At 40.9% G+C, this 13,324-nt stretch overlaps 2 protein-coding genes across 3 annotated transcripts in view; one reads left to right on the top strand and one right to left on the bottom strand.

Moving 5' to 3' along the window:
- GTF2A1L (general transcription factor IIA subunit 1 like) overlaps positions 1–11,555 on the top strand; it is a 175,061-nt gene extending 163,506 nt beyond the window's left edge. Inside the window, exon 10 of the mRNA XM_033937756.1 lies at positions 11,462–11,555. Within this exon, the coding sequence (XP_033793647.1) occupies positions 11,462–11,494 (33 nt within the window). The 3' untranslated portion in view covers positions 11,495–11,555. The remainder of the gene's footprint in view (positions 1–11,461) is intronic.
- LOC117357335 (lutropin-choriogonadotropic hormone receptor-like) overlaps positions 1–13,324 on the bottom strand; it is a 74,786-nt gene that overhangs the window by 24,884 nt on the left and 36,578 nt on the right. Inside the window, exons 5-8 of one of the 2 annotated variants that reach the window (XM_033937751.1) lie at positions 11,484–11,558; positions 6,561–6,635; positions 6,386–6,463; positions 2,058–2,126 (exon numbers count right to left, since the gene is read on the bottom strand). In XM_033937751.1, coding sequence (XP_033793642.1) covers positions 2,058–2,126; positions 6,386–6,463; positions 6,561–6,635; positions 11,484–11,558 — 297 coding nt within the window. The remainder of the gene's footprint in view (positions 1–2,057; positions 2,127–6,385; positions 6,464–6,560; positions 6,636–11,483; positions 11,559–13,324) is intronic. The other variant, XM_033937752.1, reaches the window with a different exon arrangement.

The raw sequence follows: 13,324 nt of genomic DNA, 5'->3' as shown, positions 1-13,324 counted from the left end.
CACAAAAAGGGTTGCAGGGCAGAGGCTGCGAATTACAGACTGGTGAGTCTCACATCAATAGTGTGTAAACTCATGGAAACTTTAATTAATCGCAAATTGGACACGATCCTGTATGAGGGGAATCTACGGGATCCCAATCAACATGGATTCACCAAGGGTAGGTCCTGCCAATCCAATCTCATCAGCTTCTTTGACTGGGTGACAAGGAAACTAGACTTGGGAGAGTCTATGGACATCGTGTACCTGGATTTCAGTAAAGCATTTGATAGCGTCCCTCACCGCAGGCTGTTGAGCAAAATGAAATCAATGGGGTTAGGAGAAACACTAACTACTTGGGTCAATGATTGGCTAAGTGGAAGACTTCAAAGGGTAATGGTTAACGGTACCCTCTCTAAAACATCGGAGGTGACCAGCGGAGTACCGCAGGGTTCAGTCCTGGGCCCACTTCTATTCAACATATTTATAGGGGATCTGACACAGGGCTTCGGGGTAAAATAACATTGTTCGCCGACGACGCTAAACTATGCAATATAGTAAGTGAATGTAATTTACAGGATAGTATGGCACAGGACCTGCTTACATTAGAAAGATGGTCCTCGACCTGGCAGCTGGGCTTCAACGCTGGGAAATGTAAGGTTATGCACCTCAGGAGCGGTAATCCGTGCAGAAATTACACCTTGAATGGAGAAACTTTAACTAGTACTTCGGCGGAGCGAGACCTGGGAGTGATCATCAGTGCAAACATGAAGACTGCCAATCAAGTGGAGAAGGCTTCATCTAAAGCAAGGCAGATGATGGGATGTATCAGTAGAAGCTTTGTCAGCAAGAAGCCTGAAGTCATAATGCCATTGTACAGAACCATGGTGAGACCTCATCTGGAATACTGTGTACAATTCTGGAGGCCACATTACCGTAAAGATGTGCTTAGAATCGAGTCGGTGGTTAGAATCGAGGCCACCAGGAGGATCTTGGGGCTCAAAGGTCTCTCGTACGAGGAGAGACTAAACAAACTACAGCTCTTCCCCTATAACAGCCTCCGGAAGAGCATTCCAGTTTTCCACCACTCTCTGAGTAAAGAAGAACTTCCTTATGTTTGTACGGAATCTATCCTCTTTTAACTTTAGAGAGTGCCCTCTCGTTCTCTCTAGCTTGGAGAGGGTGAACAACCTGTCTCTATCTACTAAGTGTATTCCCTTCATTATCTTAAATGTTTCGATCATGTCCCCTCTCAGCCTCCTCTTTTCAAGGGAGAAGAGGCCCAGTTTCTCTATTCTCTCACCATATGGCAACTCTTCCAGCCCCTTAACCATTTTAGTCGCTCTTCTCTGGACCCTCTTGAGTAGTACCGTATCCTTCATGTACGGCGACCAGTGCTGGACACAGTATTCCAGGTGGGGTCCTGGTACAGCAGCATGATAACCTTCTCCGATCTACTCGTGATCCCCTTTTTAATCATTCCTAACATTCTGTTTGCCCTTTTTGCAGCCGCCGCACATTGCGCGGACGGCTTCATCGACTTGTTGACCAGTACTCCCAGGCCTCTTTCCTGGGGGTGGGGTCTCTCCAAGTACCGCACCAGACATCCTGTATTCGTTTATAATATTTTTGTTACCCACATGCATCATCTTACACTTATGCATGTTAAACCTCATTTGCCATGTCGCAGCCCATTTCTCAAGCGTGTTTATGTCACGCTGCATGTCTTCGCAATCCTCCTGAGCTACACGGGCCACTGAAATGTTCTCAGCCCAACCAAGAAGAGAATGATGTGGAGCCATGAAACTGACAAGTTATTCCACACTTTTCTTGACACGTTTATTTTCAGTGATATGAAATGAAAAGTATGGAATAACTTGAAAGTTTCAGGCTCCACATCATACTCTTCTAACTTTTCAGCAGTCCCTCATATATCATGGGAGATTGCAAAGAAATATAGAATAATGAGATAAATGTTTCTTTTAATGGAAAAAATGAAGACTTTTTTAGATTCAAGACCAAAAATAATTTTAGAATTTAATACACACATAAAAAATTAAAGGAAATAAAACAGTACTTACAGTTCATGCAATGTCGTCCCATTGAATGCGTGACTTTGTATATCTTGAAATCCATTTCTCTGTAGTTTCCTGTGAAAAACAAATGCATATGTATTTCTTTGTTTTAATTTATTGCCTTTCTTTCTGTAAACAGTGTTCAAGACGGGTTAAAATCAAAACACAGTAATACAATAATAAAAAATCCCCAAAATGGCAGAAGTGACAAATATACGTATTCCTCACAGAAAAACATCTAAAGTATATAATCCAACAAAAAAAGAATCTATCCAAATCCATTATTCATCAAAAACAAAATGTTCCCAGATAAAGGACGGATTGAGATATCTGGCTTTTACTTCCATTGTTTTCAATGGAAGTAAAACCTGGATGTCTCAATCTGTCCTTTTTCAGGAGCCATATGGTAACCCTACCCGGAAGGAGCAGTTCGTGGGCATGACATGAACAGTCTGATCGATGTTTTTTGGTGATAACAGAGAGTAAAATGTCTTCCCAGAGACAGAAAGAAAAACATCAGTAATTAGACCTGTTTTAAAATTGTCCAGAGCAAGGCCTAACCGTTCATTGGACCCATTTGTGAATGTGCTGAGTTGTAGAGTTGGAAATGGTAATTTGCAATAGTGGAGAGTTGCTAAGTGCTTTGTTACCTTTGTTTGTTAGCCCAGGTCTGAACCTTTTCATCGTCACAGTTCCTGCCTTGCCTCTTCTGTGTTTCACCTCCTCAAGTCCTTGCCCATAACTATTAGCCCCCTCCCAGGTATGCCCAGCCCTTCCTCTGTATCAGCCAGGCTTCTTTCTCCCACTAGACCTTCACTGTCCTCAAATCCCCACACCTCTCATATCTCCCTACTTGCTTTTTGCTCTGTTTGTCCAGTCTGTTCTGTACTGTTTGTCTAGACCCAGTTTGTCACTGTGCTGCTGCAGTGCCTGTGTCAGAACTGTTTGCTGGTAGAGGAAGAGTGATTGTATGTGGCAGCTGATGTATGTATCATGACTGTGTGCTGGTGCTGGGTTTCATGGGGTGTGCAGTAGGTGGAGGAGTTCACTGTGGTGCTACTGGGGTCACTGGGTTGACTGTGGTGGTGGGACACCTCTATGACAGGCACAGATACACTGAATGCTTATGTGGTTGACACCTGGCTGGAGGTGGATGAGAGTTTGGAGGGAAGGCCCCAGAGTACATATCTATATCAAAGATTGCTTAGGCCCCGGCCTGCTTCCTGGACCTCACTGACCAGGAATGCCTTACTAGGTACCAGTTTGATAGGGCTGCCATACAGCACCTTGTGACCTCCTACAACCTTCCTCCAGGCCAAGACCTGCAAGAACAATCCAGTGCCAGTACACCTGGAGGGTCTCTGTCTCCCTCACCTTTATGACCACCAGCACTTTCCAGTCAGTGCTAGCAGTTAATGCAGGCCTCACCCAGCCCACCATCTCCAATTGTCTTGCCCATTTCCTCAAAGCCTTCCTTACTCATACTTTAGATTAGATTATATTCCTCACCACCGCTCAAGCCCTCCACAACAGCATGGCTCAATTTTTTTGCCATAGACTGCTTCTCCTTGGTCATAGGCATCAGGGTGCCCTGAAGAAAGCCACAGCATGATAGCTGAAATGTTGGTTCTACCTACCCACTGGACAACAGCAACAATCATGATGCCAGCTGCGGAAGCCTAAGAAAACAGACTGGTACATATTAGGTTGAATGAGCATAAATCTCAAATTTTGAATGAAGTTGCACAATCTCATTTGGTCCAGCATTGGAAAACTTCGGCTCATGGCATAGAAGAAATCCGAAGGAGAATTAATGATGAAGTCAGTGAGGGTTGGGCGGGTGATCATTATGAATTTAGCCGTAAATGTTTTTTAGATTATTCAACATTTTGGTTGGGTTAAATTTTTGGTGAGAATATTTGCTGACTATTTCTGAATATTTGCTGAATATTTCTTTTTAGGGGACTTCCTTGATAAAGCTGCAAAGCGAAATATGTCAGAGAATCATGTTCCCACCTGACTTAAAAAGCTACATAAGCTAAGCCATTTACAAATCTTTCATAGTTTTTCAAGTGAAATCACATAACAATAAAAAACTGATATATATATATATATATATATCAGTTGAAGTTAGTAAATCAGATCATGATTTGAGTATATATTATCTTATGGAGAATGATTAAGAACCCATGAGAGGCACTTCTGAAGATCTTGCTTGAAAAATTAAAAGTGATCTTTAATTATTGAAACTAGCTGCACTTGTATAACTTTACAGGGGGAGCTGGGGCACATCCTGAGACAGCAAGACATCAAGGCATTGAGAGTTTTTGTGCCAACTCTGGACTTGCTCCAATCCACTTTGGTTGCCTACTCTGCTTGTTGAGTGGTCACCGATACTGATATCTCTCTCTGCATTGGAGCCAGCATGGTCCAACACAGTTATCATCACCAGCCAATTAGGGGCAGAAGCTGCACATAGTCCGGGATGGGCTCTGCACTTCAGCACCCTACTCTGGGCCTGGACATTTCAGTAGACTGAGGCAGGTGTGAACTTCCCATGATGAGTTTTCACTGAATATGAGTCAGACTGTTCTTGGATGTCTGAGGAGGTGCTTGAAGTCTTCTTAGAAGAGAGGCCCCTTCAGACACCTCTGCACCACAGGAGAAACAGAAATCCCCACCAGAGAACCTCTATTTTGTAGGTTTATTGAGGAAAATGGAATAGACCATCCCATTCAAATTTGTGATACAGGGCAAGCCCAGGGCTGAGTTGATGACCATTCTCAATTATGATGCTTCATCCAGGGATGTGGTGACTGTTCCAGTTCACAGTGTTCTGAATGATGCATAGATGGAGGCATTGGGAGACTCCTATCTCTATGTAAGCAGACTCCATGTAGAGTTCAGAAGGCTCCTAGATTTGAAAAGGCATAGTTGCCACACCACTCCTTGGTGGTGCAAACCTCCTACCATTTTTGTCACCTTTCTCTGGATTGCTTCAAGTGTGGACAAGCATACCAGGAGTTTGAAGTCCCATGCCTCAGCTCTCCCTGGGAGGGATGCTTATACTCTGGGGTAATTTGTGAGAGAGGTTTTTTAGTCCTTGATGTTCATTTCTTGCATCCAGACCTACTCACGAAAGAGGCCATTCACTAGACATGGTCATAGTAAATGATCCCAAACTATTGTCCTGTATTGAATGGGCTCAACTAAAATCGTCAGATCACTACATATGTAGATTCATTTTAAATTGCAAAACATCACATACCAATCCAAGATCAAAAGGTAAAATCAATTAAATATAGAGAGAAAATTGATGCCCTAATGTTCTTGGAAAAACTGGGACCCTCTTTACAAATGACAAACCCGGACCAAAACCATAAAAAAATGGATAGAATCTATAGAGATCACATCAGAATTAATAACTCCACTAGTAGCAAGGAAAGTATCCATAAGTGAGAAGAAGCCGTGGTATTTAGCAGAATTGAGAAGCCTGAAAAGAGAATGCTAAAAGCTAGAAAGAGCTTGAAGGAAATTGGGAGATCAAATGCTTAGACAGATGGAGGCAACAAAATACATATAACAGACAAATAAAACAAAATAAATGAAAATACTACTCAGATATGATTGGGGTAGAGAAACCAGACTTAGGGAAGTTTAAAATTCTAACAAAGGTGACAGACTGTACAGCAATGATTGCCTCAAACGTAGCTCCCCGACACCCAACTCACTAGCATCATACTTTACTAATAAGATAGACAACCAACTAGAAGATACTATTCCTGAAAGTAATTTATTCGATATACCAGTGGAAAGCATTCAATATGGTCACAACAACAGAAGTAAGACCTCTGGTGAATAGACTATCAGAAAAAAAAAATGCCAAAATGCCCAACCCACCCATACCAAGTAATGCCAGAATAAGTGCTAAATTGGTTAGTCATGATGATTAACTCTACTCTAGAGCAAGGATAGTTCTCAGAGGAATTTGGGGAAATCCAACTTACACCTATCCCTAAAGGAGCAGACCTAGACCTAGCTGCAAGCTACAGACCGGTAACAAACATACTCCAGTGCTTTCTGAAAAATGCCAGGGTGGTCTGCAATGATTTTCATCTGCATTATCCAGATATGGTCACTGAAAATCAATTGGTAGCCTTGGTTAGTGGTACTTATCCAGGTAGTAGGTGTTGCAATTTGGATAAATGCTTTTAAATATTGGATGATAGTATCAGCTTGTTAATTAAGCTGCCGCTGGATGATACAGAAAATAAAAGTTCAGTTCACTAAGGGTAGAGGTACCAGTTCTTGATTGCTTGAGGGATTCTACTTACAGTGTCAAAGCTTCCTTGCTCATTCCTTGGAAAGCATTTGCTGGTAAAGTAGTTATATGTAAATTATCGCATAATTCCCTAAGGAGAGAAAGAAGTAAAGCAAGCATTAACATTAAGGACTGTGCATGCTCCAGGAAACTGTCATGGACCAGGAAGAGATTAATCTGCTACTTACAGAGTGAATTTCAGTTCAAGTGAAAATATTCTCGTTATGAATGTAACGTCTTTTATGCCAGTGTTGCAAATGGACCTGTAATAAATGAAAGAAAAATTACTCTGTCACATGATGAATGCTGTAAAAACTGAAGCTACATAAGATTAAATATCTGACAGCAACAAGAATGCATTAATATGTAAAGATATGCAACATATGATTAATACAATTAAACATGACAGACTTTACTGAACTCTAAACTATGATTAGTTCCTGCTACCTGTGGATCTCCCCTCTGCGTTCTCTACAATATTAGAATCTTCCTTTTGTGCTGATTTGTGGAACAATTCTAAAACTCCACACCCCAGCTTTCACAATCTTTCAACTGAAGAGTAAAGCACAGGGAACTACACCAAGTCTCACCTCCAGCTTCTTAAAGAGATGTAGGCAGTCTCCTTGTTTGCTTCATAGCTACCCATCTGTTTACGAATACAGTTCAAACTCCTCTTACTGACTTACAAGTGCATTCACTCTGTAGCCCCTCAATATCTCTCCTCCCTTATCTCCCCCATGCTTCCCCCCACCCCCTGTGAACTCCGTTCATCGGGTAAGTTCCTCTTATCTGTACCCTTCTCCTCCACTGCCAACTCCAGACTCCGTCCCTTCTTTCTTGCTGTGCCGGCTGCCTGTCTTGATTATTGCAACACACTTTATAAAGGCATAAATCAAAAGGAAATAAAATGATTACAGATAATTCAAAACACATCAATCAGAATGATTAATAATTCAAAAAAAATACGATCATGTGACCTCATTACATGCAACCACAAATTATCAAAACAATACAGAAATCTTTCGCAGTTATGAGAAACCTTAGACAAGCCCGAAAATTCTTCAAAAAAACACAATTTCAGCACCTAGTACAATCTCTAATCCTAAGTATCCTAGACTATTGCAACATCCTCTACCTGCCCTGCCCTGCAATAATGATTAAACAACTACAGACAATTCAGAATACAGCTCTGAGACTCGTCTATTCATTGAAAAAATATGATCACATTACTGAGGCATTCATCAATTCTCATTGGCTTCCAATCCAGGAAAGAATACAATTTAAATTCTACTGTATACTATTTAAAACTATAAATGGAGACAGCCCAACCTACCTAAACGACCGCCTCATCCAAACCACCTCTACCAGGCATAGAAAAACACACACCCCATTCACTAACCCCCCAATCAAAGAAGTAAAACGGAAAAAACTATACAACGGACTACTGGCCACTCAGGCAGCGAAGATAGACAACCAAGTCTCCAACCTATTGACAACAACCCCAGACTACAAGATGTTCAGAAAGGAAATAAAAACTATACTCTTCAAGAAATCCCTTAATAAAGCATAATACCATGATAAAGCTTAACCCCCCTCTTACCATCCCCTCCCTAACCCCAGATCCTACTTTTCCCTCTCTTGGAAACCTTCTCTGATCTAACGTTGTAACCCTTCTTCCATAACTCTTTTTGTAATCCGCTTTGAACCGAAAGGTAATGGCGGAATAGAAATCTGTAATGTAATGTAATTACTCATGAAAGCTCACTGGTTACCTGTCAATCACAGAATCACATATAAAATTCTCCTTCTAACCTCCAAAACCCGTGCTTCTAATTGTCTGGAGTTCATAAACGGTTATCATATCCCTTACACCCCTTCCAGATCACTCCGTTCAGCATCACAACATCTCTTATGTATTCCTTCTTTAAACCATGTTAACACAATGCGGACAACTATATTTTCTGTTACTTCACCCGCCCTATGGAACGCAGCGCCTCTGCATATAAGGGATGAAACATCTTTGGCTCATTTTAAATCAAAATTATCAAAAAAAATTGTCCTATTAAGAACACCCTATGGATTTTTTTTTTCATTTTTTTAACATGGGTTCTCTCCTTTTTTTTAAATCCCTTACCTTCTGTTCTTTACTTTATTTGTTACTTTTCTCTACTATATTGTAGTTCTGCCTTTATCTATTGTAACCATCTGTTTGTCTGAATGTTATTTAAGTTTTAAGAAAAGTGTTTTTGTCTAAACCCCATTTTACGCTGCTTAGAAACTTTGGGCTCCTTTCACTAAGGTGCGCTAGCGATTTTAGCGCGTGCTACATTGCCTTGCGTGCTCACTCCGCGCTATGCACCAAAAACTAACGCCAGCTCAATGGAGGGGTTAACGTCTGGCGCGCATGGCATTGCAGCGCGTGCTAAGAACGCACTAAAATCACTAGTGCTGCTTAGTAAAAGGAGCCCTTTGTGTAGGCAGTTTAACAAATTTTTAAATAAGCTTGGAAACTTGGCAGTATTTAAACCTAAGCTAAAACCCCACTTTTTTGAAACTGCTTTCAACTCTTAACTCCCACTCACTATCAGATACCAATGTATTATTCCTTCTACCAGAATCTTCCAAACCCTAAGATGTATATCCAAATTAATTTGTAAGCTCTTCTGAGCAGCCCCCCATGACACCCCCCCAGACCCGAACCCCCCCATCCCAGCACCCCAACAGCAGGAGGGAGTGAGCATATCTCCTGCCATCTTATCCTTTTGTTTTATTTTTTTAAGAAATGTAAATTTTCCCTTTTATCCTTTTCTTTTTACCCTCTTCCCCCTTAAGTTAGTTTGTCCTGTATGGCATATGTTTATTTTTCGTTGTCTATTCCAATTTTAGATGTTATTGTACAACGCTTTGAAATTTTATATTCATGCATTTAATCAAATTTTAATAAACTATAAACTATATTTAAAGTGAGGGAGTGTCAGGGATCTTTTTAATTTTTTAAATATGTGTGGGGGGAGGGGGCGGGGTCTGAGCTGTCAAGTCTTACCTTCCTGTCAGTGCTTGAGCCAATCAGCACTCAGGCACTGACTAGAAAGTAAGGCCACGACAGCTCAGACCCTGCCAGAAAATTTTGCCCCATATGTAGCACAACGAGGTTACAGAATCTCCCGGCGATGATTGAGAATCACCCGGAGTGCTTGTTTAAATATTTATGAGCCTATTTTACTATCATTTTAATATTAATGACTGGAGACTGCTAGGAAGCTTGGAAAACACCCTCCAGGGATTCAAGACAAAGTTAGACAAGTTCCTGCTGAACAAGAACGAACGCTGGTAGGGCTAGTCTCAGTTAGGGCGCTGGTCTTTGACCAGAGGGCCGCCACGTGAGTGGACTGCTGGGCATGATGGACCACTGGTCTGACCCAGCAGCGGCAATTCTTATGTTTTTAAGACCACGGTGAGCTGTTCTGATAATTGGCTGGTAAAATATTGGCACGCTAAACCGGCTGGAACCAGGGTAGCAATCACCATTAAGGGCACAGTAGGTTTTGAGAATCCGGCCCTAAGTATATAAAATTTCTTGTTGAAATTCAAAGCTGAGAAAAATGGCAAAAACTCTAGGGGGCTACTTTTTTTGCCTAATTGGGCAAGCAAGTTTATAGAGTGGAAATTGCCATGAAAAGAAGCACATAAACGTGTTAGCATAGAAAATAGAGATGTCATGATATAAAACAAGTTAAAAAAAACAGAAGTATCCGCTAAGAGTTTTGTACTTGTAGGTTGTGCTATATATGGGCCCCTTTTACAAAGCCACAGTAGTGATTCTCCTGTGCCAAATGGTCCAAAGGCCATTAAATTCCTACAGGCTTTGGTGCATTTGCTGCAGGAGAATCGCTACCGTAGCTTTGTAAAAGGGGACCTATGTTTGCACAGTACACCGTCAGTAGCATGCAGGACAATTACACCCCGACAATTCCGCTCCATCAAATGCACACACCGACATATGTGTGCATGAAGGGAGTGGGATTTTCAGGGCGCAATTGTAAGTGTAGTTGGGTGGGGGGGGGTGCGGCAATGTTAAAATTAAGACCGCGTCGGCATCCCCCAAATGAGAGCACGATTAGCTGGGCTTAGGGAGGAGAGTGTGAATTTTAAGTGTACTGTGGGGTGTTCTCCCACAGACCCCCTCAACAGGAGTGTGAGGAGTTGTACATGAAGTGTGTGTGTGTGTGGGGGGGGTTCTCCCCCCCTCAGAGTGCAAACAGGAAGGCCTGATAGTGGTCAGAGCAGCAGTGCACATTTGTCCTGCATACAAATGTCAGGGCGTGATTGTCGGCGCGCCAATGTCCGGTGCGCATTTGATGGGTCTCTGTTTGGTACATATGAGTAGATATGCACATATACATGGTAAATGCTAAATTTTGTAAACCTAATCATCCACAGGAAGCTGATTAAGGAGTTGAGCTCTTTAAATTTTGGCCAAAAGGAAGTGGTTATCAATGCCAGAGAGGCAAGTAGATTTTTTTTTCAGCCATGCCTCCACCCTTCAGGCCAACACTAGAAATTATCAGGGGATTATACTTAATTTTATATGAATATAACTGCTGATGGAGAAATTTCTAAGGTATATATGTATTGCTGTTCATAAATATGAAATACATGTGTAGTTGTTTAAATTAAATTTTATATCAAATTTTTAATTATAACTTTTAAGACCTGACCAAACCATATCTAGAATACATCTGTAAATCTCAGTATGCTGCTGCATATACATGCAAGTAGCACATTTCTAAAACCTCTGCTTATAGAGATAGTCCAGTTTGTGTATGTAAATCTGACATTTACAGGTATAAATGGAACCCAAGGGTTCTAAAATGGCCTCCAATGTCTTTTCATGACGGTAGATATATGGGGAAATCCAAGGTTTTGGCTGCCATTTAACCTTTCAAGGTCAAAACTGCTTTGTTGTATTGACCCTTTTATCATGAACAGGCTTTATTGTTTTATTTTTTATGCTACTCTCACCCTCTAATGGGAAGATATTTGCGCTGTGTAAACATGCTAAAACTGCTCCATGTTCTCTTATCTATAGGAAAAAAGAACACAGTGCTTACAAGAATGTTAACTTTGGAAGATTTTCAAAAGCTCCCTGCTCAATATGCACCAGATTTTTTGAGTTGTGGATTGTTCTGTGGAAAGAAAAAAAAGTAAAGCGAATTACTAATTAGTTAAATCAAGCTACATCTGGATCATACAACTTAAAGATCTCAACTGCAGAGCAGGTGGATGTAAGACAAGTCTCTTTTGACCACTGTAAATATAGATAAAAGTTGTAATAGGAAAAAAAAATCTCCCAGTCATCTTGATTCTCTTTGCTATCATAAATGTGATGCCTCTTCCACTAAAGTTTTGTTTAGGTTCTGGTGGGCAATGTTATCTCTCATTTTAAAAAAATTCATGCATAGGTCTAATTCCCTAATCTATACTGGAAAATGCCAGAAAAGAAAAGCAAGACCACTTCATTTCTATGTGGAAAGCTTTCCCTAAAGCACAGTGGCCTCCAACTCAAACCCTTTGCAGGGCCACATTTTGGATTTGTAAGTACTTGGTAGGCCTCAGAAAAAATAGTTAATGTCTTATTAAAGAAATGACAATTTTGCATGAGGTAAAACTCTTTATAGTTTATAAATCTTATTATATGATTATATATTATTATTATGATAATATTATTATTATCATTTATAGCTAAAGAGACATATGATCAAGAAACTTTTATTTTACTTTTGTGATTATGATAAACATACCAAGGGCCTCAAAATAGTACCTGGCGGACCACATGTGGCCCTTGGGCCATGAGTTTGAAATTACTGCTATAGCACATATGAAATACAGTACCTGTCTACATGTTTGCTGCTGAAGATTTTGGACTTTTCAGTCCTTTGAGAATTTACTTCAAACAAGTGTCTTCTGAAAGGAGATTGTCTTCATTTCAATATGTAGATTTCTTGTTTTGAAAGTGCCAGAAGAAGCCACAAGAGAAGAATGCTCAGCAAAATATCTTTTAGATCTTAAAAGAACAAACATTTAATAAAATCCTAAGGCTCTCTATACTAGTCTAATATATTCCTAGTAGCTTAATAAAGTTAATTAATTAGCTCAATAACAAGATGCAGACAGTAGTCCAGCAGCAAGAGGTTTGCTATCCAGTCTTTTGCATTGAGTGTCACATGTATGTGCACGCTGCAAAGAGCTCCTAGCTCTCAGAGAACATGTACGTTGCCTTGAGGCTAGAGTGAAAACAAAAACTGTGGATACAGATGTTCTGGAGATAATTTATCTCCAGAACATCTGTATCCACTGTTTTTGTTAAATTATCTCCAGAACATCTGTATGCACAGTTTTTGTTTTCATCGGTGGATTGTTTTCACTGTGGATCATCGAGTCTCCCCATTTTTCTTTCTTGAGGCTAGAGTAGCAGACTTGAAGGAGCTCAGGGAGACAGAGAAGTACATAGAGAAGACCTACAGAAATGTTGTAGAGAAGTTCCATCTCCAGTCTGTTAGCCCCCTAGAAAGAGAGCATCACCCTGGTGAAGTAGGAAATAATCCTGTAGCTAGGACCCGCCCACCAGGGGATGCAATATCCTCTCTTACCAAGGATGTGTCTCCAGGGGCTTCTGTCCAGGAGGGAAAAGTTAGGATAGTGGTTGTAGTTGGTGATTTGATTATTAGGCATGTGGATAGCTGGGTGGCCGGTGGGCATGAGGATCGCCTGTTCACTTGCCTGTCTGGTGCGAAGGTGGCGGACCTCATAGATAGGATTTTAGATAGTGCTGGGGCAGAGCCAGCTGTCCTGGTACATGTAGGTACCAATGATAGGAAAATGTGGGAGGTAGGTTCTGGCGCTATGTGGCACTAGAAAAGGTTCAAAAAAGATCAACCAAGATGGTAAAGGG

Source organism: Geotrypetes seraphini, chromosome 3, assembly GCF_902459505.1.
Source record: "Geotrypetes seraphini chromosome 3, aGeoSer1.1, whole genome shotgun sequence".
NCBI lineage: Eukaryota > Metazoa > Chordata > Amphibia > Gymnophiona > Dermophiidae > Geotrypetes > Geotrypetes seraphini.
This window is presented reverse-complemented; position numbering and strand designations above follow the sequence as displayed.